The 24,798-nt window shown below is 38.6% G+C and overlaps 1 protein-coding gene across 1 annotated transcript; it reads right to left on the bottom strand.

Moving 5' to 3' along the window:
* Positions 1-7,773: 7,773 nt before the first annotated feature.
* On the bottom strand, positions 7,774-24,721 carry LOC145502827 (uncharacterized). Its single transcript, XM_081482222.1, has 6 exons — positions 24,220-24,721; positions 14,293-14,516; positions 12,350-12,407; positions 11,659-11,766; positions 10,885-10,995; positions 7,774-9,648 (listed from the first exon to the last, which is right to left on the bottom strand). The coding sequence occupies exons 2-6, from the start codon at positions 14,487-14,489 to the stop codon at positions 8,299-8,301; spliced, it is 1,824 nt and encodes a 607-aa protein (XP_081338348.1). The 5' UTR covers positions 14,490-14,516; positions 24,220-24,721; the 3' UTR covers positions 7,774-8,298.
* Positions 24,722-24,798: the final 77 nt, after the last annotated feature.

The following is a 24,798-nucleotide window of genomic DNA, read 5'->3' as shown; positions in this document are numbered from 1 at the left end:
ACGCTGTCGGTGCATGTTTAGCCTGAGCAAGTTTTTAGACCGATAGGCATACTGAAAAGATTTACAGAGTTACGACATTTGAAGGTAAAATATGAATTCATTTTTTACAAGGGGTCGTCCCTGCCGTCGCCATCGTCATTGCTAAAACTCCCTATTTTTGTTTGGCGTGGCAGAAGCACGCCGTTTGAATAGCTGCCGTGCCAGAGTCGTAGTACGACGGAGCTTGTCGAACTTATTGCTTGCCGAACTTAATTCGAAAGCTGATTCAGACGCCGTGCTTCTGCCGTGCTTTCGTTGAACTTAATTCCTGAATTTAGTTCGGCACGGATCTCTAAGCACTTCTTAGTCTTTTTAATCGTCAATCATAGTTCGGATTGGTTATTTGGACCGCCGATCATTTAGTTTTGACGCCTTGACAGGCTGTCGGTCATTTAGCCACAGCGATTCTATCTTACTATTATTTCTGAGCTTATGGGTTAAATAACATCTCAGAAAAACCACAACTCGTCAGGCTTGCTTTCTGAATTGGTTTTGTAGTTACTATTTATATACACATCAATAATAATTATGATCGATTCTACGTGTTTTTTAAAGCCCGGATTGTATGTTTTACCCTTTAACTTTTTCTCGTTACTCGTTACTGCGTTACACTCTGTTTGGTAACACCCAGATAGTTTCCTTGTTTGAGCCGTAAATTTACCTGTTGAATGATGTCTGTTTTGCCTGTTCGATGAATCCATCTATTTCCTCTATGCTATATTTCCCAAACTGAAGAACAAGTCATCGATGTCTGCCAGAAATAGTTTTGCAAAAGATGTATAGCAGCTAGTAGGTGCTTTTTAGTCTTAGCAATCTTATCTCTTCTGGGTAGCTTTCTACTGCATGTGATGACCTCTCGGATAGTTGGACGGTCGGCCTCCACCTCACCCGTGACTTCACCCGTGACTTCACACGTGACTTCACTCGTGACTTCACCGGTGACCTCACCGGTGACTTCGCCCCTCACCCCTCATTTGGCTGCATTTGCCCTCTCCACTGAGGTGGGTTTCAAAAAATGGCGTACTCCGTAATGACCCACAATGGCAACGAATAAGCTTCTAAATGGCATCTGGAGCTAATTTGGGACTGGTTGTACATGGCTGTGCTGACAGGAAAAGAACATTCATGGAGTATTTACATTCCAATCGACATAAAACATGATACAACTGAACATCATAGCTATATATTTGTGAGTGTAGACCGTCATGGTCCGTCATGTTTACACGCTGTCGTGTGCTTCTCTTCCTACGAGGCCAAAATGTTTGGTAAGTAGTCTCTAAACTACACTGAATTCATTTCATTTCATTCAGTCGTCACCCGGGCCACTTGCCGATACTTAAGAAAAATGTATGTGTAAGCTTACTCCGTAAGTGAATATCGTTGGGAGAACGATCGGTCATAGATCACCTCAGTGTTATTGGACCAAATGAAAGCTTACTTTTCTTGCTTGATGAATTTTACTGGTTTGATTTGCCGTTCAAGCCAGTAAAGTACAATAAAGTAGAGGAAGAGTAAATGTGGTTCTAACTTCCATAAGGGTTGCTTTGTTGAAATAAGCTAGGACGCTTATTGGAATGGGGCTGTATATTGAAACGGGGACACAAGTCAACAGATTACTGAAAGGAGGTTTAGATTAAATCATGTTTCTTGTGTACTGTCTTTGATTATTAGAACATTTGGAAAAAATTGAAAACACCTACACACAAGTGAAACATTTCCTGTAACTTTCCACAAGACCCTTGCTACTTATTGCTCCAGTGATTTGGTTAAACGTCGGTTCACAAACTGCTGTTTATTAAAAGTCTTGAAAAACTCTATAAACACCGTGGGAACTAAAATAAAAGATACAAATAAACTACACATTAGCTTGCGAAAATAACAGGATATAAATACATTTCACATGCTTCGAAAGTTACATCTCTTTCGTCTTTTAAATCTGCCCTCAAAACATTCTTGTTTCGGAAATCCTACTTCTGATTTATTTTATTTTATGAGAAACTGTATTTTAATTAATTAATTCATTTATTTTATTTATTTACTGTTATTAGAAATATTTTATAGGATTTAACTCATTTATTTTTCATAGTAATGTAAGCGCATTGAGTTTTTTAAATGCGCCCAAAAAACTTTATTACTATTATTATTATTATTATTATCATTATTATTATTATTATTATTATTATTATTAAGTGAAAGGAGAAAACTTAAGATCAATTTACAGTTACGGTAAAACAATGTGGTATACAACTTGACTTTATTTAAAACCTTAAGATTTCAATTTACAATTCACAAGCGATGAAACTGAACTTAAACGACTAAAGATACAAACCGCTTACATAATCAACTAAAATAGCGTAAAAAATAATTACCTTGGTGCTGCCTTGATCACCAGAACAATGATAAACTTGGAGAAACTTGTTAACTTGCGGTGAATTAACAGATCTTGCATCAACTGATCTTGCTAACGAAAAAACTACTCTTTTATAACGCTAGTTGGGTGTCGCGGCACTACACGTGTGCTTTCGCGACACCACAGAACTTACTAGAAAGACCTAGGAAAAAGGGTAGCATACACGCGAAACAAAAATGCATGAAAAAGCCTTAAATAACTGAATACACGTTCAAATAAACTTCCAATGACTAAAAAATAGTACTCTTAAGGCTACAAAGTATAGTAATTGAGTGTAAAACAGCTTAAATTAGAAACCCATTGAAAACTTGCGCAATGTTGCACGTGAAAAGTTGTTGCAGAAGCGCGTGCCACTTCAAGTGTCGTACATCGCACGCGCACAACTTAACTGCTGTAGCTACACTACTCCTTAGTCTCTTTTTAGCTTTTAGTGAGTCAGCAGCATTTTGCCCCAGGAGTAATCCCCCAAATTTGGATTAGGGTGTGTGGGACTCTTCTGGAAACCCTTACCCTTTTCAGTTTCATACTTAACCCAAAAATCAATATCCTGTGTTGTACCAGATCCCCGGGGTGTACTCCCAGAAAATTTGGTTAAAGGTGTGCGGCCTGACACGTACCCTATTTATGACCAAAATCGTGATTTTCCCTAGTACCCTATTTATGACCTGACCAAAAATTTGATATCCTATTTATGACCATTGTGGCTGGCACTGTTGCCCTAAACATAATTCATGAAGGGCTTGTTGATGGTCTTAATGATAATGATGAACCAGTGAGACAATCTCAGCTAGTGTAGGGTGCAATGCTCTGGGGGGGGGGGGGGGGGTTACTTAACAAAGTTTAATACGGGGAGGCTCCACCCCAAGGTCCAACCCCTTACCCCTTTGTATACCATTTTGGCAGAAAAGGTACCCCTTTTATATACCTACTTTAGAACACTGCACCCCCTTTTTAAACCCTTGTAATGTCTATTCGAATTATTTCAATTAAAGGCCCTTTTAAATACCTAAATGACCGATTTCCCTACCCTTTTATATACCTCAACTTGTGAAATCCTTACCCTTATATATACCTGAAGTCTGAAAAAGGTACCCCTTTTGGGTAGAGCCTCCCCGTATAGGCCATTATAGGGAGTACCCCCCCCCCCCCAGGGTGCAATGTATAGCTCTGGCCAAATTGGGAAAGTTTAAGGCTAGATATGAACTTTTTGGTCTATTTCATAGAGACAACTGAAAGAGAAATAAATAAGCCGCTAAGGAGAAGCAAAATGTTCCATTCTTAATTTGAACCCTAACAAACACACTGGTGTAGTTTGATAACAGCAGATGATATCTGTTGAACTAAGCTAGGGATAATTCTATGAGATATGCTAGCAACAGTAGCATTTTTTTTTGTTCACTAAAATGGGGGAAGTGACGTAACTCAAAAAATAATTGCTGTCCTTGGTCATGTCACATGACATACAAAAAAACATGTGGCTCTGGGGATGAAAACACAGTATATCATGCTAACAATGCTAGAATGCATGCGTCTTACATGCTGGGTTCTGCCGCAAAGAAAAGCACTCTACGTACTTGTGTTGTGTGATCTCAAATGAAATGCATCTTTCACCTAATATATAGTCAGCACGAACGCTAACTAATCTGTGTTTCTCCAGATAACCCTCACTATTTTTCATGGTTCTGTTATTGGTTGAGAAATGCATAAAGAAACTGCCATAACTTGAATTGTAATCCCAAGTGTTTAAGGTGGCTGTCATGGAACTCAGTTTTTGATACCCGTGTCACATTTACCTTTTTCTCTAAAAGCCTTGATCCTTTGATCACCAAAAATGGCAGCAAGCAATTTACTAACACAAACTTCGGTTTTTTGATAGTTAAGCTGATGTATGTGCTGTTGCCATGGCAACATGAATAAATATAATCAGGGTTTTGTTTATTTGCAGAATACCTAGTCATTAGATTTTATTTATGACTTGCATACAGCAAGCTTGTAACGATACTCACAAGTTAACACTATTTTTATTAATAATAATTTAACTGAGATCTTTAATTATCCCTTGTTGAAGGTTCACTGAAATATCTAGAATTTCCTCTGTTAAAGTTAATTTTTTTCCAATACTCCAGTGACTTATTTCCTGAAGTATTTTTATGCCAGATTTTGTGAAATTCTAATGAGTGGTTCTCAAGAAATGGGCATATTTCCAAGCTATTCTGCTTTCAGTTGCAATTTTTGGGATTACTACACATACGCTGCATTTAGCTGGGTTCTTTTGGTAACAAAAAAAGTTAGAATTGCTGGTTCTTTGCGTTGTTACCTTTGCTAACATACCTTTGTAATGAAAGACTTAAACCATCAATACACTCTGTTCAATTATGAAGAAAAATAGCACAGACTGATAGCTCGGGCATTGAGGAAATAAAATGATCGCTGTATTGACGCCACATTTTTTTTTTGGCAATCCTTGTGCACACACTGAATTGCCTTAGTAAGAGTGTGCGCGGAAACTGTGTTCGGCCACCTTAAATGCTACCAAACATCCAACATACTGAACGGTAGTTATGACCTTTTATCAATGATTAACTGAACCGGGATTTCAATTTGGTATCACTGTGAGTGTTTCGGATACATATTGTTTGGTTTTCAGTTTAAATCACCTGGACATTGCCATAATTACTTTATGGTAATTTATGATGCCATTGCACATTCACAATTCTCAAGATGGAGTCTACAGAAGAAGATTTCTTATAGGAACTGTACATATTCATCTGGAATATGAAATAATACAAATGATTAGAACCACTTTTATATCCAGATTCATGCAATCCTGTATTTTAAAACCAATCAGCTGCACAATGATGTCATAATTTCCTACCAAGCTTTGCAAAAATAAACATGGCAGAAGCAATTCAACAAGAACAACAACTTGTGATTTGGAACAAAACTGGTTTTTAATAAGCCATTTGGGCTTAAGAGGTGTTACTTTCATGTCAACAGTAGTTTGATAAAGCCATCTCTCACTTCTTAGGATACTCTTTCAGATATCCTTAGAAACATTAAGTTACAGCTAAAAGGTTGTAAGTTTATATTGCACAATGTGACAGATAAAACACCCCGAAGTTAAGTGATGTTTATATTTTGCCAATATTTGGCCCTTTTCACTGCTTAGTTTTGACCAACGTTCATTTGCATGCAAAAATTTCAAGCAATATATCAGTTAAACAAGGGAGACAATGTTTACCACAATTCACAAGAAGACCAAGGAGAGTTGAAAATATGGTGGGCAGTGGAGTGGTTTTGATGAATTTCAAGGTATTCAAGGGTTTCATTGAGTACATTGAATGGTTGTGGGGACAATTTCACCTGCCTGGTTTGACCATTCAGAGGAAAGGTTTTCTTTTAGAAAGGGTTGACCATTTCTAAACATTTTGATTACCTGTGAAAATAAATTGCCTTTTTGCTGAAAACTGTACCTAACTCCCTGCATGTCTTTTGAAACATAGCAAGACATTGTCCCAAGTGTTTACTATATCTTCTCAATCAAAACTATAACTAAGAAGAAAATGAAGGAATAATTGTAAAAAATCTATGCTAATAATAGTAAGATCGAATTTCCAAGCAGAGTCACGGTTCTTGGTTGTCATATCAGAGAGAATCATAACATGTTGAAGCAATAATTATGATTAGGCATTTCAGTTAATTAAAAGACACATCAGCCAGTCTCAATATGATCCCTGGAAAAAGATTGAGCCATAGAATGATTTTTAGTGCAGAGTGCACTATTGGGATGGTTATGGGGGTTGCCTGCCGCTAAGGAACTAAGGCGCTATGGCGCTATGGCGCTATGGCACTATGGCGCTATGGCACTATGGCCCTATGGCGCTAAGGTGTAAACTTTAATGTTTGTTTAATTAATTAATTTCAATTAATTAATTAGTCTAGAGGCAGGGAAGTAGTGGGAGTAGGGTGGGAAAGGTACATGTGTACTCTACGTAAAACACATTCCATCGCCGTCGCTTAACTTTGAACATCGCAAAGCTATATATTTGTTTCAGGTAACCCCTTGCTCTCCTTGTGGTACCATTCTCCTTAGAACAAAACTAATTTGCCCTAAACGCATGCGTAGATTAGTTAGGGTTCGTGGCCTCTATATTAGGTGAAGGATACATTGCATACGGAATCACGCACAAATGTTGAGTGGTTTTCCTCATGGTAGAGCTCAACATGTAAGACGCATACGTTCTAGCATTGTTAGTGTTATACACTATCTTTACACGCAGTATTTTATATATCGTGTCATGTGACCAAGGACGGCAGTTATTTTTCAGGTAGCGCCAGTTGTCCCTTTTTATTGCAAAAGTGAAACGTTACTGTGGCTGCGTAGCTTTTAGAATTACAAACAGGTCGGTTCAACAGATATCATCTGCTGTTTTCAATCTACAATAGTGTGCTTGTCAGAGTTCAAATATATTGCTTCTCCTTAGCGACTTGTTTATTTCTTGCCTTAATTGTGTCTGTAAGAGAGACCAAAAAGTTCTCAAGTAAGTGGCGTTAATACTCCGCAAATTGTGAATTTGTAACAAAAGAAACCAGAAAAATGCTCAAATATTGCTGCAGACGCCGTGGCACCTAATGAAAGCGCAAATTAATTTAATCAGTCTGTGAGGAGACTCATTCATATCGGCCAAGTAGCGCTGTTTATCTTCAATACTTTTCGTTGAAAAGCTTCTCAGCCATCAATATCGTTGTGTGTTAATTTTGAATTGTTTTATTGTTAACAACAAAGGTGGCAACAGAAAAAGAAAGTGGTATTTCATGACTATCTGATAATTAAATTAGTTCTTGTTCATCGGTAAAAATTTGCATTTTTAGTAAAACATCGTCTCTGTTCCGTTTCTTCATCACTACATCAGATATTTAACTTTCTTTCATTTATCTCCAAAAAACAAGGACATCTTCCGTATGTTTTGGAGAAAACAGGGGTTTCATATTACATGGCTTTGCGAGGAAAACAAAAGTATCAAGTTACAAAGTTGGCGTGAAGAGCTAAATTGTCACGTTTGCTGCTTCAGCGTATTGTTGAATTTAAAATGAACGAAAATCAACTTAAAGCACCAGTAGTAATTAATTTGTGCGTAATGTTTGGACCTTGAATGAAAATACAACCTTGAAACATACACACTGCAAAGGGGAAAAGCCGTAGCAGACTACCAAGATAGACACAAACCGGAAGTGAACCGAGTAGGGGTGAGTACTTATGGGACTACTGTACCAGAGCTATCAATTGCGCTCTGCACTATCTGAGATTGTCTCACTAGTTTTTCTTGCTAACCAGTTTCCATGTAATCACAGTTATGGTTAAAAAGTGCGAAGCCCAAAACCACAAATCTGATTGATTCTCCCACCTATTTCTCTGAAGGAAGGACAAAATGTCGTCCTTTTCAAAGGGCCGAAACATACACTCGAGCTCTCCTATAACTAAATGAAAAAACTATATTTTATCAATGGCCAATTGCCCATATGAGATGTCCTACAGGGAATCATGGTTAAGTTGTATTCATCATCTTGGACTGGATGTTTGTTTTGACGATTATACAACTACTGTGATTCCCTGCAGGTACATCTCATAGAGGGAATTGGCCATTGAAGGGCCTTAATCAGCATTAAAAATAGCAAGCTAACAAACCAAACTTATAACAAAACTAATTAACAGTGGTTAAAGATATAGCAACAAATCAATTATTGAACTATGATAAAACGTAAAACACTAAACTGATACTCATGAATCTAATAATAAACTTTGACTCTTATAGGGAACTCTTTTGTCAAGGTAGTTGGTACATGCACCATTAAATGAAACTTGGGACATGGTTCTGGGAACTGACATTCAAACCCTTGGCATCTTCCCCTTGACATGGCAATGGCTCTGTTGGCTTTGCAGAAAGATCGAGCCTGTTGGCTTCACAACCATCTTCCTTTGGATGCACAGGCGGATCTGGCTCATTTGGCTTCACAAATGGATCCAACTCATCAGCTTTGTGCCCTTCTTCCTTTTGGTACATCAATGGCTCTTTTAACTCAACAGGCAGATCCAGGGCAATGGCTTCATTACTTTCTTCAATTTGATGCATCGATGACTCTTTTGGCTCAGTAGGATGGTCCAACCCATTCACTTCATTGCCATCTTGCTTTTGGTACATCAATGGCTCAACATCAGCAGGTGGATCCAGTACAATGGCTTCATTATCTTTTTCCAGTTGATGCATCATTGACTCTCTTGGCTCACCACGGTGGTCCAACTCATTCACGTCATTACCATCTTCCTTTTGGTACATCGATGGCTCTTTACGTTCAGCAAGTGGATCCAGTGCAATGGCTTTGTTGCCTTCCTCCATTTCAGCAGGAGGGTCCAACCCATTCACTTCATAACCATTTTTCTTTTGACAAGCCAATGGTTCCTTTGACTCACCGGGTCCATCCAGGAAGATGGCTTCATTATCATCTTCCATTTGATGTGCCAGCAGACCTTTTGGCTCACCAGAAGGGTCAAACCCATTCACTTCATTGGCATCTTCCTTTTGATGGGCCAATGAATCTCTTGTTTCAACAGGTGGGTCTAACCTGTTTGCTTCATCGCCATCTTCCTTTTGATGAGCCAATGACTCTTGTGCCTCAACAGGCAGGTTTAGCCTGTTGGCTTTAACCCCATCTTCTTTTTGAAGTGACAGTGGCTCTTTTGGCTCAGCTAGTGGAACTTCCAACTCACTTGCTTCATTACCCTTATTGTTTTGGAGTGCCAATGACTCTTTTGGCTCAGCTGGTGGATACAACTCCTTGGCCTCATTTCCCTGCTCCAATTGCTCTTTTGGCTCAAGAGCAGGGCCCAACCAGTTGGCTTCATTGCTTCCTTCCTTTTGATGTGGGGGTGGATCAAAACCATGACCTTTTTTACCATCTTCACGGCTTTGATATGGCTTTGGCTTGACAGGGGAATCTAACTGCTTAGATTCATTACCAGCCTCTCGTAGCTGCTTCACATTGGAAGTTAGTTCTTTTCCCTGATGATGTTCCACAGGACGCCTTGTTCCAGTGATCTGTCCAGGAGATGAACTTCTGTCCATTTCCTTGACAGGGAATGGTAATGGACTGACCTCATCCTCAGCTCTATGCTCAATGACAATAGCTTCCTGTCTCCAATCCTATAGAATTGTTAGAAAAAAAGCACACACTACATGTAAGTGTGAATGAGTTGCTTTTAATCATTTTTAGACCCACATTTCTTTTGTCCATGCAATGTTTTGAGGGAGGACGAAATTTTCCCAAAAAAAGGGAATTTAAGCTTTTTTCCAGGTGAAACAAAGTAAACAAGTTGATCCCTTACATTTGTCAATTGGAAAGGAAATTGAGTGTTTTTTGTTCAAAACAATGACAGGAAATGTTTGGAAATGTTTGGTGTTCTTTGCCCAGACAGTAACCACACCTAAAAGCAGGTAAATTAGTGGTGATTCTTTTGTAAGTACAATCATCCTTGGGGGAAAAAAAATCATCCTTAGGACTAAACAAAGTGTCTAAATATTTTTATATGCAGAGGGTCTAACAAAGGGTTGGCAGGATGCAGGATGAACCGTTTTTCACTGCTGGGATGTGGGATTGCAAGCTGGGAGATTAGTTATTTTAATGGCAGGATGTGCAAGTTTTTTTTTTGTGTGTGTGTGTGTGTGTGTACGAAACGGGATGTAAGGTGGTGAAAATTAGGTTAACAACACAGACAGCACATGGTAACTCTCAACTTCTCTATTTTGGCTTTTTTGTCCACTCTAAATCTTTCAGAGAATGTCTGAATTTCTGATCTTTTTCAGCAAATCAATTTGTAGTCTGACCGTTGTCGCAGGCTTGTTGATTTTTCTATAGAATCCATCAAAATTCTAAAAGACAAGTCACATCTTAACCCGGCAACCCAGGTTCTCATCAGGGAAAAACATTGTCTTGTCATACATTAATAAAATACTTCGGAACTTTGCGGGATCAGGATGACGCGTCAAAGCAAACAGGATGGCGGGATAGAGGAAAAGTTGGTGGTGGGAAGCAGAATTTGTAAACCCTATTTTAGACCCTCTATAAACTGAGTGTTTGTTTGTGGCTGGAACCATGACAAAGTGTCTCCTAGTCAGAGGTGTCCACTAGCAAAGTTGTGTCTCAACAGAAGTTTTTTTTTTTCTAATGTCTCTTTTGTCAAAATAAAGGTCTACATGAAGGTCAAAAGACTTTCTGTTGCATGTGGAGGTCAAATGTCAAACTTGGAATGTGTAATTCACATGACCATAGTACTCTCTAAGCAAACAGCTAATCCTAAGAGCCTTGGACAAGAACGCAAAGTTCTTTCATACTTCTTAATTCCTCAAATAAGAATTAACATGATATTACCAGTATCTTACCTTCGTTCGGGGACATCCTGTTAAAACATGTCTTTGCAGGTCCCCTCGGGGAATTTCACAACCACAGTCACATTTTACTGACACATATAGGCATGTCATATTCAAATGATACTAAAATTGAAAAAAATACATAAAAAGGTTGGTTGAATTGCTTGGCATTTTTCACTTCAGAAAAAGATTCATCAGATTAGTGAAAGTAGAGTAGAAAAAGAAAAAGAAACATAGTCTTAAATTTACTTACTAAACTACTTATCTTGTTTTCGACTCAGCCCTTCACAATACAATACAACAATTGTCAATTTGTGTTGTGCAGTGTAATCAAACGTCAACTTCAAGAGTTTTGGTGGCTCTGTGATCTACCTTGAATGGCTGTTAGATAAGTGGTATTGCAGTTATGAGCAGTTTGACATGCAAATAAAGCAAAAGGGTCAATTCTGCTTTGTATTGACTTTGCCTCCTTTGTGTGCCTTTCAAAAACAAATTACTTGCTCACACATATTACCCACTTGCACCATTATTATCAGCCAGGTTATGAATTATTGCAAATGTGTGTAACATGACAGTTTGTTTTCTGTGCAAACTAATACTTTCGTTTTCTTGTGTTTGCACAAGTCTTTTTGCAGAATTATGATTTATCAAAGAAATCAAAGAAAATAAATGATTTCACTGGAGTAGATTTGAGCCTTTCCTCTCCTGCCTGTGCATAGCAATTTACCTCAATGCACTTGGTAACATTTATTTCACATAAAATTCTAGTCTGCTAGGCTTGTTTACCTCAAAGTCCTGTAATGGTCCTTTCCAAGGGCAACCATGTGTCTGTTTCAATTTGCAGCGAACATTTGCTTTCAAAATTTCACGATTGGCAAAGTTATCTGGGTACAGCTAGAAGTTCGAAAACATAAGTAGACATGTGAACAAACTAAGGAAAATTAAGTACAGTAGTTTAAACTTTTGTCTGAGTCCAAACTATTAAATAATCTTATTCCCCATTTCATCAACATTAAAAGCTAAACTTGTATACACTGTAGCTTAAGGCTTATCAGGCCAAAATGTCCCATCTCCAACAGCAAATTTCAGTTCCTGCAGCTTTTAAGCACCTAAATGTAATCCCACAGCAGGGCTGGTGCCTCCTAGTAATAAAATTCCTCAGAATCTCTTTATACAACTGGGTGGAGAGTAGTAATGTGAGAGTAATGTCCTGCCCAAAAACACAATTTCAATGACCCTTTCCAAAGCTCTAATCCAGACTGCTCAATTTGGAGTCCAAATAAAAACGGCTAACAGTCACTTCCAAGAGGTGACTTGTTCTAATTACTAGAGATTTTGACCAAAGTAATTTGACTGCGGAAAAAGCTATTTTAGAAAAGTGGTCACTTAAAATATGATACCTCTTATAAGAGGCATATTTGATAATTTTTAAGCTCTTGCAGCTACAGTACAGTTGTGTAATGGTCGGTTTACTTACCTCTGAAGTACCAATAGGGTGCTCACAACCAGAAACTGGACATTTTCTCCCCTTGTTCCTTCAGGTACAATAAAGAAGCATTATGTTAATTTTTAATTGGTTAATGTATCAGTTGAGCACTCATTTTGAAGTCACACTTAAGACTTTTTCCCTAACAACATTCCGTTTTTAGTGTGAAATGAATAAACTTTTTGAAACTTGCTAGGTCAACATTCACATGAATTCATAGGAAGCTTAACTTTAGATTCTTTTCTCATCCATTGCTTTGTGGTGGCTATCACTGAGAAAAATGAAATCCAATACGTTTTCATTTAATTTCTTATTTACCATTAGGTATGGTTTTTGTGGTCAAGATTATATTGATGACTAATCAATGACTGAAAATTTGTGGCCTAACAATTATTCATCCATTAAATTACTCATTGATCATCAGCAAAATCAAGGAGAAAGCCGATTAGGGGTGAGAAAACTAAGCCGCAAACAGGAAAAGTAGTTTAGTGTGTGGTTTTTAGGTTTGTTCGGGTGTCCTGAACTTTATTGTGATTGGTCAGTACACAACTGACCTGTCAATCAAAGTGTTCATGGTTTTTTGACTCGCACAGTAGAGTTCCCAGCTTCTTATACTTAATAAAGTAACACATGCATTGTTCAGTTATTATGTAAGTATTGTAATGAACACTGTATCGAGGCCTCTCTAATTAAGTGAGTAATCTTGATTCTTTCTGATTCGCTAATTTGTTGCTTAGCAATGACATCATTAATTTTTTTTTCACGTGGACTATAGATAGTGTTAGCGGTATATTCCCACCAGCAGTTCAAGTTTCAGTTATCGTGCACAGTACGTGTTTTTAAGTAAATTAAGTTTTAAGCTACCCTTGACTATTTAGAGTGCAAGCGGGAACTGATGTTTAAGTACAAACTATTTTCTATGCTTGTTTTTTAGTATAAATTTCAAGTTTGGATGTTTTTTAACCTTAAGTACCTTTAGTCTCGGTTTTTATACAACAGGTTACAGCCTATTGTTCTAAGTCCAACACATGGCAGAACCTCAGTTTTCAAAGTTTTTATTTCATCTTGTTTTAGCGATAGATCTTTATAGTTTATACTCCCCCTAGCTAGCTTAGGTTTCTATTTAGCAGTTTCCTACGAGAATCTCTGGTAATTCAGTTAAAAGTCCTTTCCTTGTTAGTAAATTCCCACATCGCTTTCAGTGGCGCTCTCGCAAGCACGTTTTTATCACATCGTGCAATTTTATTGCTTTCAAGATTTTAGAGTGTTATCATTTATTGTATTAGGACAGTTAGCAGTATGTGTATCTGCTTGGGATCACTGATGATTTTTAATTGTGTCTTTACCGAGAAGTTTGACTGGAAGTATTGTCACACCGCAATTATGATTGGAATGTTTGCTATTACTGTTTTGTGACTCTTGTCATCTTGTAATCTTCTATTATCTAGTAATTAGTTTATTCACTGCACTGTATTTCAGTTTACGTTTGATTATCGTCAATTAAATCATCATCAACCACAGCTGATTTTCCGTGATCTCTGGCTTTATTCGATAAGTAAAGCATCTCCCACACATGCTAGTCTCATCGCAACAAGTTGTCTAGCAAGTGACAATTCAGTCTTTCAACAGTTGCCATGAACATGACATTTCAATTATTATGCATATATTTTACTTTCTGTACTTATAATAAGTGAAGTGGGTGAGTGATGTATTGTTTTGTGAATGTTCATTACACTATGGTTTTTGGATAACAGCCTGGCAGGGCTTAAATCCAATTTGAAAAGCACATTTTTCAAAATCCTAGCTCCATGCTAGGTTATGATATTGAATTTCACAATTTAATGTTTATAACACAAATTATAAATTGAAATGTTTACCCCTCTACTAACTATGGTTTACCCATCATCAAATAATGATGAAAATTGAACTCTTACCTTATAGATTGGTTTATGCAACTTTCACAGAATCTGTGGCCACAGTGAGTTTGTTTTGCGTTACGGAGACCATGATGACAAATGCAACACTTGAGTCCATCTTTTAAGGGAGGATCAAAATCTTCTGTAAACCCTTGTTCTGCAGAGGGTGCACATTTACTAAACAGTGCACCCATGATACTGTACAGTAGACCCATGAAAAGCTCTCTGATGAACACAGCAGTCTGTGGGTGAAAATGAAATAGAAGTTCATGATCAGATAACCAAATCTATCTTTAAAGTAATACACTCAGCTGATCAGTTTATTTGAATACCAGATGAGTATAGCCATATTAAGTGAACAATTTGACTAGTGAGATACATTAACCAGTGGAGCTACAACAGGCAAGCACTCGTGGCATTTTTCAGTGTACATGTAGCTAGGTGCTGTGTAGGTTTAATTTCCTCTTTAAACCACATTAATTTACAAAAATTGAAATACTTCAGGCATACAATGCAACTTAAGCAGGTTTTAGTCTCTTATTATACCTAATCTTTAACCTTTCTGGGTTATGCTTTGGCTGCATTTCAGGTGAGTTTGGTTGCACCATGGTTCACCAGTGGTATCAAAGTAAATTATTGGGAGGGTGCGTTAATCAACATGACACGAGCGTGGGACAAAGAAAAATTCCGAGTCCCTGACAGGAATCGAACCCATGACCTCCTGAACACCAGGCGGGCGCTCTATCCACTAAGCTACGAGAACTCGTGGAGAGCGAGGTCATTTAGCTGAGTCCATATAGGATAGGTGTCCTGCATACTGCTAGGATCAATGCTATCAAAGTCATCGTGAGTAGTGATAAGTTAATAAAGATGGTGAATTTTAAGCTTTGTAATAAAATGTGAAGGTGAGTTAATCAACATGACACGAGCGTGGGACGAAGAAAAATTCTGAGTCCCCGACAGGAATCGAACCCATGACCTCCCGAACACCGGGCGGGCGCTCTATCCACTGAGCTACGAGAACTCGTGGAGAGCGAGGTCATTTAGCTGAGTTCATATAGGATAGGTGTCCTGCATACTGCTAGGATCAACGCTATCAAAGTCATCGTGAGTAGTGATCGGTTAATAAAGATGGTGAATTTTAAGCTCGGTAATGAAATGTGAAGGTGAATTAATCAACATGACACGAGTGTGGGACAAACAAAAATTCTGAGTCCCCGACAGGAATCGAACCCATGACCTCCCAAACACCGCGTTGGTCCTAGCAGTATGCAGAACACCTATCATATATGAACTCAGTTAAATGACCTCGCTCTCCATGAGTTCTCGTAGCTCATTGGATAGAGCGCCCGCCCGGTGTTCGGGAGGTCATGGGTTAGATTCCTCTCAGGGACTCAGAATTTTTCTTTGTCCCACGCTCGTGTCATGTTGATTAATTCACCTTCACATTTCATTACCGAGCTTAAAATTCACCATCTTTATTAACTTTTATAATAAAGTTTCCATATAACGCACGCTCTGATTGGCTGAAACAGCGTGCTTTATCAGAGAACAGAGCACGGGTTGATGACGGTGAGTTGGCTTCCAAATTTTTGCTTCGGAATTTTGACAAATTTGACCCAAATTAAACATCCCCTGTGACTCAGACAAACGCAGTGGAAGTGAGCTATTTTTCTGCAGTAAATATGGCTCACAGAGACCATTGTTAGCAACAGTAGTGTTAAAACTGTACTAAAATAACAAGTTTTGCTAGATTCCCGCCGACAAAACATGTACAGCTGTAGCGAAGTAAACAAATTCTCAACCTAAACAGTGCTTCAATAAAGAAATTATATTTGTTACGAAGGCCGAAATTATACTGAGAAGTAAAACAACGACAGAAAACAACCATTGAACTGTCCCTGTTTATGATGAGAAGCTTTATTTTTGTAAATTTACAATTGAAAATGCTCAATTGTTCAAACAACACTTACATGCAGTCTAGTAACGCTCGTTCTCAGGTCATCTCAGCGAAGTAAACCGACGAGTAGTCAATGCAAAACTTGCTCTGATATTCTCTTCTGTGCTCGGAGTAGAACCAGTGGGAGCCGTTAAGTCTTTCTAACTTTTACACTAGATCGGGCAATCTTGTTGCATGCGGCTACAAGCCGTAAATAACTGTAGCTCCTTTCAAATTCAACTCGGTTTTTTGAGCTCCGCGTTTCGTAATTTCCACTGGAAAAGTGCACGTTTTCATGGGCCACAATACAGTCGGATTCCTCTGGACTATAAACAGTTACCTGTCTTCAGATCCGTATTTAAAAATTAACTTAAAAGCAAACTTTGAAGGCATCGTTCTTCTCTCAAAAGCCGCTCAAACTACTCGAAACTGAAAGTTTAGCTGAAGTGCTGTTTGTGATTGACAGTTGTCGCTTCGTTAGCCAATCAGATTATTTGAACAATTCTATCAAGGATTGTGATTGGCTTATTTTAGCGTGCTTTATCAGAGAACAGTGCACGGCTGACGCCACTTTTGCTCGTTTGGAAAATAAAGTTTGGTTTGAAAATTCAGCCGAATGCGTGGGGAAATTATCTGATTCTTTATCATAAAACAAATAAAGAAGCCTCGACTGTGCTCTGTTCTGTTGTAAAGCACTTAGGAAGCGGTAGAGTACTCAAGAAGTAGGGAAAAACACTCGACTACGTCTCGTGTTTTCCCCTACACTTCTTTCGTGCTCTACCGCTTCCTGCGTGCTTTACAACAGAACAGAGCACAGTCGAGGCTTCTTTATTTGTTAAATCAAAGTAAATTATTATTTCTAATCAGTGTCTATACTTAACACAAACTGGTATTTTACCTGAACTAGGACTACGTAGAACATGAGGATCTGAGTGCTATATTAGCAGAGCTCCGGCGGCCCAAAGGGCCGCCAAGCAGAGCCCCATACTCATATAGGAAAGAAAAAGAAACCCATGGGTTAATTTTCTCATGGCTATCATGGCTAGCAGTGTTGCTTGTGGGCGCGTACGCACGATGGCGATGACGACGGAGTTGCCCAACATGGCGGCCATACTCCATATAATAGGTTGACAGACATGCAGCCTTGGTTTACCGTGTACTTCCTTGATATTGGACATCCACGTTATGATCAATTGACACCTGTCAAAACAAGGTATCCGCTGACCAGTATCACATGACCATATTGCGGGCTCAAGTTTACAGCTCAAGGTCACGTGTTTTTTGAAGTTGACCGCTGACCAAGTGCTGGTTATCGATTGGATCGTGGGCTCATATCAGGTTAACTTGTTGGAAACAGGGCAGGATTGTTCGGAAGCCGGTTAACACTAACCCAGGATTAAAAGTTAACCACATTATAACTTTTTCTTCTATACAAATGTTTTTTGCTGTTTTGTTTTGTCTATAGGGTGATTAGTAAAATTCAAAACAGAATGCCAAACAATATACAGAAAACCTCACCGCAAAGTTACAAAACTCAAATCAAAATTCTACCTTTTTCTGGGTTAGCTTAATCGGGCTTTGAACAACCCAGCCCAGGAGCTACGCTTTTAGGCTGACCTAAATCTATATATTAGGTTGGGGGGGGGGGTAGCAACCCATATTTCAGAAATAAGGGACTGTTCATTTTATATGAGGGAGGGGGGCTGGTGGGATTTGGGAAGCACCATTTAAAAATCACATGACTCCCCTCAGCTTACCTTTTTTTTCACATGCCCCCCCTCCTCCTTATAGCAGTCATTTTTTTCGGATGACTCCCTCCCCCCCAAAAAATTAACCCTCTCTCAAGACTTTACCTTTTTAATATCCTCTATTATTAGGCATATAATTCATGGTAGGCCACCATATAGTCTCCCAGCTATCCCATAATAATGCCTATAACACCCGTGTGAATCCGGTTACCCATTTAAACCCATGAATACCCTTGCAAACCCCTGCATACCCTTGTAAACCCCTGTATACCCTTGTAAACCCTCGTATACCCTTGTAAACCCTCATATACCCTTGTAAACCCCTGTATACCCTTGTAAACCCCTGTAAACCCTTGTAAACCCTTGTATACCTTTGTAATCCCTTGTATACCCCTGTAAACCCTTGTGTACCCTTGTATACCCTTGTCTGGATTTCAAGTCCGGCGCCCTAACCACTCTCAGCCCTGCTGCCTTAAATAAATTAGTTGGGTTTCATACGCAATGTTTTTGCATTTTTTAGGTGAACAGAGGGGTATACAAGGGTTTACAGGGATATACAACGGTTTACAGAGGTATACAAGAGTTTACAGAGGTATACAAGGGTGTACAGGGTTTTACAATAGTTTACAAGGGTTTACAGGAGTATAGAGAGGTTTACAAGGGTACGCAAGGGATACAAGGGTTTACCAAGGTATACAAGGGTATACAGGGGTTTACAAGGGTTTACAGGGGTATACAGGGGTATAAAGGGGTTTACATGGTTATATAAGGGTATACAGGGGTTTATAAGGGTGTACAACGGTATACAGGGGTTGACAAGGGTTTACAAGGGTATACAGGGGTTTACATGATTGTATAGAGGTATACAGGGGTTTACAAGGGTATGCAAGGGTATGCAAGGGTATACAGGGGTTTACAAGGGTGTACCGGGGTATATAATGGTATAAAGGGGTTTACGAGGATGTACAGGGGCATATAAGGGTTTACAAGGGTATTCAGAGGTTTGCAAGGGTTTGTATGGGTATACAGGGGTTTACAAGGGTTTACAAGGGTATACAAGGGTATGCAAGGGTATGCAAGGGCATACAGGGGTTTACAAGGGTGTACTGGGGTATACAATGGTATAAAGGGGTTTACAAGGATGTACAGGGGCATATAAGGGTTTACAAGGGTATACAAGAGTATTCAGAGGTTTGCAAGGGTTTGTATGGGTGTACAGGGGTTTGCAAGGGTTTGTATGGGTGTACAGGGGTTTACAAGGGTTTACAAGGGTGTACAGGGGTATACAAGGGTTTGCAGGCCTTCATTGGTTAGCATTATTATGGGATATCTGGATGACTATATGGTTGGGAGACTATAGTTATATACCCTATTATTCCCCTATTTCACCGTATTTGCTCACTATGAAGACAATATTTATAATCCCTATGCTACAGAGAGCTGTTTATTAAAATACAAATCAAAAGAAAGAGAAGTAAATTTCCAATCTCCTAGTTAGGGCACACCCTGAGAATTTGCCCCCAGTTTCAATGTAAAACAGATCAAGTGTATAGAAGCTAAGTTGACGAAGGTCACCCAGGACAGGAAGCACTAAAAAATAAGAAGAGAAGTTATGACAGCACATTCAAGGGCACACACAAACAGCACATCAACAAAAGGAGAAGGAAAAAAGAAAACTGCAGAAAGTCAAATGAAAGAAAGAGGAAGCAGACTGAAAACAACGTCCAATGAGTTTATGGAATCTGTGTTGGAAACCCGCTAGGAAATGATCTTCCACAATGCCTTGTGTACCCTCCTAGCCTGGCCATCCCGGACTTAAGAGTGTATTAAAGTTGAGGATGTTGCCATGTTGTTAGTTAGACAAGATGGGCCATACATTGCACAGCTCTTGGAAGGGAATTATTTCACCAAAGCTGAAAGAAGCAGAATCACCACTAACCTTAAGCAGGAAGTCAGAGACTACATTTACACCTTCATGTACCCTGAGGAGTACAGTCTGAGAGCATTACTGAAAGTGACTCCCAAAGCAGCACAAGCAGTAAAGAAGAGCTCAACGACAGTAAAGATGAAGATGAGTGCCAGTGGAAGTTGTATTAGAAAATAACAGTGTTAGTTTAAAGTTCTCTTTAGTAGCTACAAATTTTTTTGTCATCAAATGTTAAAGCAGAAGGAAAGTTTGAAATAAATTTGCATCCTGTCTACTATGTTTGTTCTCTGGCATTCTTTTTAATATTAAAACATTATGCGATTTCAAAGTTTTACTAAAATATTTCACGTGACCCCCTTTTTCCCTTATTTTTTTGGGATGGCCCCCTTCAAAAGCTATTTTTTCGCATGGTGCACCCCCCTCCAATACCACCAGCCCCCTCTACTGCATAAAAAAAATGAACGGTCCTTGAATCTTGAAAAAAATGCCGACATCAGCATTTTTTTGAAAGAATGAAGAAATATATCTATTTTGATGCAATTGTGAATCTCATGCATGATATTTGGGAAAAATTAGCCCCTTTGCCTATCAGAGCTCTTTTCACTAGGTCAAATGAAATTCATGGCTACAACACAAGGCATGCCGCAAAAGGGAATTATCTTCGGAAAGAAGTTAAGTCGGAAATTTTCAAACGCTCTTTTTCGAGAACTACAGCGATATTATGGAATCAAATTTCTTCAGACTGGAGAGATTTATCTAAACCAATCTTTAAGAAAGAAATTCGTAGATTTTTATTTGAGACTCTTTCAGATCCTGATTAATTTCAACCCATAGTTTAGGTTATCTCTAGTAAATCATAGCTCCTAGTACTAGTGTCAATCAAAATATGTAAATGTACTTGTATGAAACGGTTTTGTAAATCCTTCTATAAGTAGTTGCATAACAATCTTATTTTTTCATTAATGGTCTAACATAAATATAGATGTGGCCCACCTAGATTAGCCCAGGCTATCTGTGGGTTCATGCTGTTACTATGTCAAGCTTTTTAACTTAATGTGTATATATTTCTGTAAAATTGTAAATATGCGAGTCATAATAAAGTTGTTGTTATATTTCTTCAAAGATTTCCCGATTAATACACCTTTTAACATAAACAATTATAACAAAAAGTTAGCATTTTATGTAGATCCTTAAAATACAAGCTTAAGTAAATGGTAACATAGAAACTACTTTTGGTATGCTTTTAACAACAAAGTCGTTGCAACAGCTCTATTAGCATCCCCGAGAGCTCTTTAATTCTCTTTTAAAAAATACTGTCCATTGGTAGCTTTTACACAGAGCCAGAAATTTATCAGGTGCTAAATAAGCCACTTCCACTTCATCAGATAAAAAGTAGATAGAGGTGATCATGCTTTTTTAAAAGTTAATTAAAATAAGTCATTTTTAATTCATCTTTTTTGAAATTTTTCGCCTCAATCCATTCAGCACTTTCTGATAAATGACTTTCAAGGGGGTTAATAGAATACAACTCTTAGAGCTTCCTTACTCATCAGTAGGAGAATGACAGAACCTTTATTTTCCAAGTAAACTTTGGGAAAGCACAAAGAAGGTAATTTTCCTGTCCTGAGAGCTTTGAAAATGATTTCCAAAGAGACATTCTACAATGCAAACAGTGCTGTAGTTCAAAACTATAAGTGTATGGGCACCTTTGGGCTTAAGGGGGCAGTGACCTTCTTGCCTGAAAACTTTCTGCAATGCCTGAATGCCAGAGTGTTGAAATCGGGATGCAATTCCCACATCTAATGAAACTGCTATAATTCCAAAAATAGTTATATTCAAAGCCTACACAATTAATCAATCATACTCTATCACTATTCAACAGTCTCAATCCAAGTAAAATCTAAAACTTACTAAAAGAAAAAATTCTAAAAACTAACTAAAACTGACTAAAAACTAAAAACTTTAAAACTAACTGAAAACCTTATTTACGAGTTTTGGAAATCATGCTTGTTTTCCAAAACTCGTAAATAAGTAATGTAATTACTCATTTTGCATTATTTTTGTAATGTTATTATTATTTTGTAATGTTTTCTCTTGAGTCTCTTTGCCCGAATCATTAGCATTTGCCCAAAAAATCCCATAATTTCTGAAGCTGGGGGGGCCCTCGCCCCCCAGCTCGTACGCCTATGTTCAAAAACAACCTTATTTTAAGGCTCTTAATATATCCATTAGATTTACAATAGGTAGAAGTGACCCCATGACCATTGGGCATATTGGCAATGCAATCATTTGACCCAGAGACTAAAAATAACTTACACAACGTGACACGAAGCTTAAAATGGATTGAAAAAGATTATCATGAGGCACAGGAATGTGTTCTCTTACATGTACATCTTATAGTCTCTTGATCATGATGAACGCTCATGCTATGGTCCTCACCTGCTTTTCATACCTGTACAGCTTGAGATTTTAGAGAACTCACCTTTTTGCAAACCAAACCTTACAGTAATTTCATGACTAAAGCAGCACAGCTCTAGATCTACCAGAAAATTAACAAGAATACCTCAAGCTCAGGGGAGGGGGAGAGCCATATAAAAAGGACAGAGTGCTCGTCAGAAATTTTGAAAAGAACCCCTAAGAGGTACCAAGATCTTGTTTTGTGGGCGTGGCTTGAAATTTTTTTCACCCCTAAGAGGTAACAATGCTGAGATAAAATTTAAAGTCAGTTGATTCTCAAATTTATCTCCTGTCACATTTTTCAGCTCAATACCCTAAAAGGTACCGCAAAAGCTGCCGCTATGGACCTTTTGAGGCTGAAAACCATAAGGGGTACCTAAACCCCTTTTTAACCCCTAAAAGGTATGACAAACACCCCCTCCTTTTTATATGGGTCCCCCCAGGACCTCTAGTGGTACTTGAAGTCAATATTTTCACAGAAAAAATATAAACTCAGTTACAAAATCAGTATAACTCCGGGCTTCACTGTGCTTATATAAAGCACTCAAGTAATGACGAGAGCTCTCAAGATGTCCTCAAGATGTATATTTCAAATTAAATTACATTAATTTTGCAATACATTAATTAAGCCCTGTCTAAACAGGAAACGTTTGGCGATTAAATTTTGATCGACGACAAACATTGCATGATCACTCATTGCAAAACATTCTGTTCGTTTGGACGGTGATCAAACATGTTTGATACCGTTTGGCCACTCAGTACAACATCAACATATGTTTGGTCACCAAAAACAGTTATCATTGTTTAATTGTGTTTGGTTGACAAACATTTCCCGTTTCGACAGAGCTTTACATTCTTACATAACATTTACAAGTACATGTACGCAGATATTTAACACCAACGTAAAGTCGGTCCTTCTTTACGGCTCTGAAACGTGGAGAGTAACAAAAGCAAACTCCACCAAACTGCAGACCTTTGTCAACAAATGCCTGAGATCCATAATGGGCATCCACTGGCCAGAGGTCAAAACAAATGAAGAACTATGGACAACAACTGAGCAGGAAAGGATCAGCATTCAGATAAGAAGGCGAAAGTGGGGTTGGATTGGGCACACCCTCAGGAAAACTAACTGCAAAGTCACCAAGCAGGCACTGAGATGGAACCCACAGAGGAAGAGGAGCCGAGGCCGTCCCAGAAACAGCTGGAGGAGGACGGTAGACGACGAGGCGAGCAAAGCAGGCTACACCTGGTGGCAGCTTGAAAGGATAGCCCAAAACAGACCAAGATGGCAAGTAATGGTTTCCGTGGACATATGCTCCACTGGGAGCGAAAGGGTTTAATGATGATGATGTACGCAGTGCGTGCGTGTACTGGCTTTCACAAATGATAATATCAACGAGTTTTGATTGGAAGCGAAAACCGCGTTGTTGTAGGAGTTAAATAGCAGGAATGAAATCATTGTCCATGTGCGTGAACGAGCTGTTGCAAGGATGAGGATTTGGCGTGGATGCATGGACATTTCACCTCGATTTATTTTTATTCACATCCGGAGACCAAACTAGAACCGAAACGAAAGTCATTAACCAAACACGATAGCATTTCCATTCTTGCACATTTAAGCGCTAAATATGAAAAGACATCCAAAAATAAAAGCGAAAGACATATGCAAACACCAATTTGAAAACAAGAAACCAAACAATTTATTCGCCGTAAGAAATAAGCTATTACGAGATGAAGAAGCTGAAAATATGCAACAACGATTGAAAGACACGAAAGAGGCGTTTCATTGGTGGGATTAGCTGATATCACCTTATTTCGAGCGATAATCTTAAAATTCGGGATGCCAACATCCCTAATTACTGAAAACTACTTACTTCAATGAAGATAAAAGGTTCCAACTTGGATTCCAGAATAAGCAAATCTCTCTCTTCGATCTCCTCGCGAGCGAAAGTCAACAGCTACAAAACTGCTACAGACCGAACCGGTTTGCACGTCGATGGATCACGCAACGTTGCGTCACAAGGCAAATAATATTACAAGGTGGGGAGGGGGCAGGAGTGGGGGCGGCTGGGTCCGGGTATGTATTCTTCAAGTTGCAAAAATTAATGATTTTCCCGCTCAAAATCCTGTTTTATTGGATCTAACTATCCCATATGCGATAATTTTCCCCCAGATATCCTGCATCTTTTACCTTAATATCCCGTGTCCCGTATTGTGCAGTCGCTCTTCAGGCAGACTTTTTTCAGCTTTTTTTGTGAATCCGTCCTCGCCCGAGCAGTGCCTTGAGATAAATCCCTAATTAATTAATTAAGTCCAGTTACAGTTAGCTCTCCCTTCAACAACTCACTTCATATCTTCATCTTGGTGTTCTGAGCGTATTTTGTGCATCGCTCTAGCCAAAAATCAGAAAAATTTATAGGTGTCGTGGGCTGCTCTTATATAGCTTAGTGTCC

The sequence above is a fragment of the Orbicella franksi genome, chromosome 1 (genome assembly GCF_964199315.1).
Source record: "Orbicella franksi chromosome 1, jaOrbFran1.1, whole genome shotgun sequence".
Taxonomy (NCBI): domain Eukaryota; kingdom Metazoa; phylum Cnidaria; class Anthozoa; order Scleractinia; family Merulinidae; genus Orbicella; species Orbicella franksi.
This window is presented reverse-complemented; position numbering and strand designations above follow the sequence as displayed.

Coding starts and splice junctions, on each gene's coding strand:
- LOC145502827 (XM_081482222.1), bottom strand. CDS start 14,489: ATGGGTCTACTGTACAGTATCATGGGTGCACTGTTTAGTAAATGTGCA. Junction 12,408..14,292: donor TGCATAAACCAATCTATAAG/GTAAGAGTTCAA, acceptor TTGTACCTGAAG/GAACAAGGGGAGAAAATGTC. Junction 10,996..11,658: donor GACCATTACAGGACTTTGAG/GTAAACAAGCCT, acceptor TTTCAATTTTAG/TATCATTTGAATATGACATG.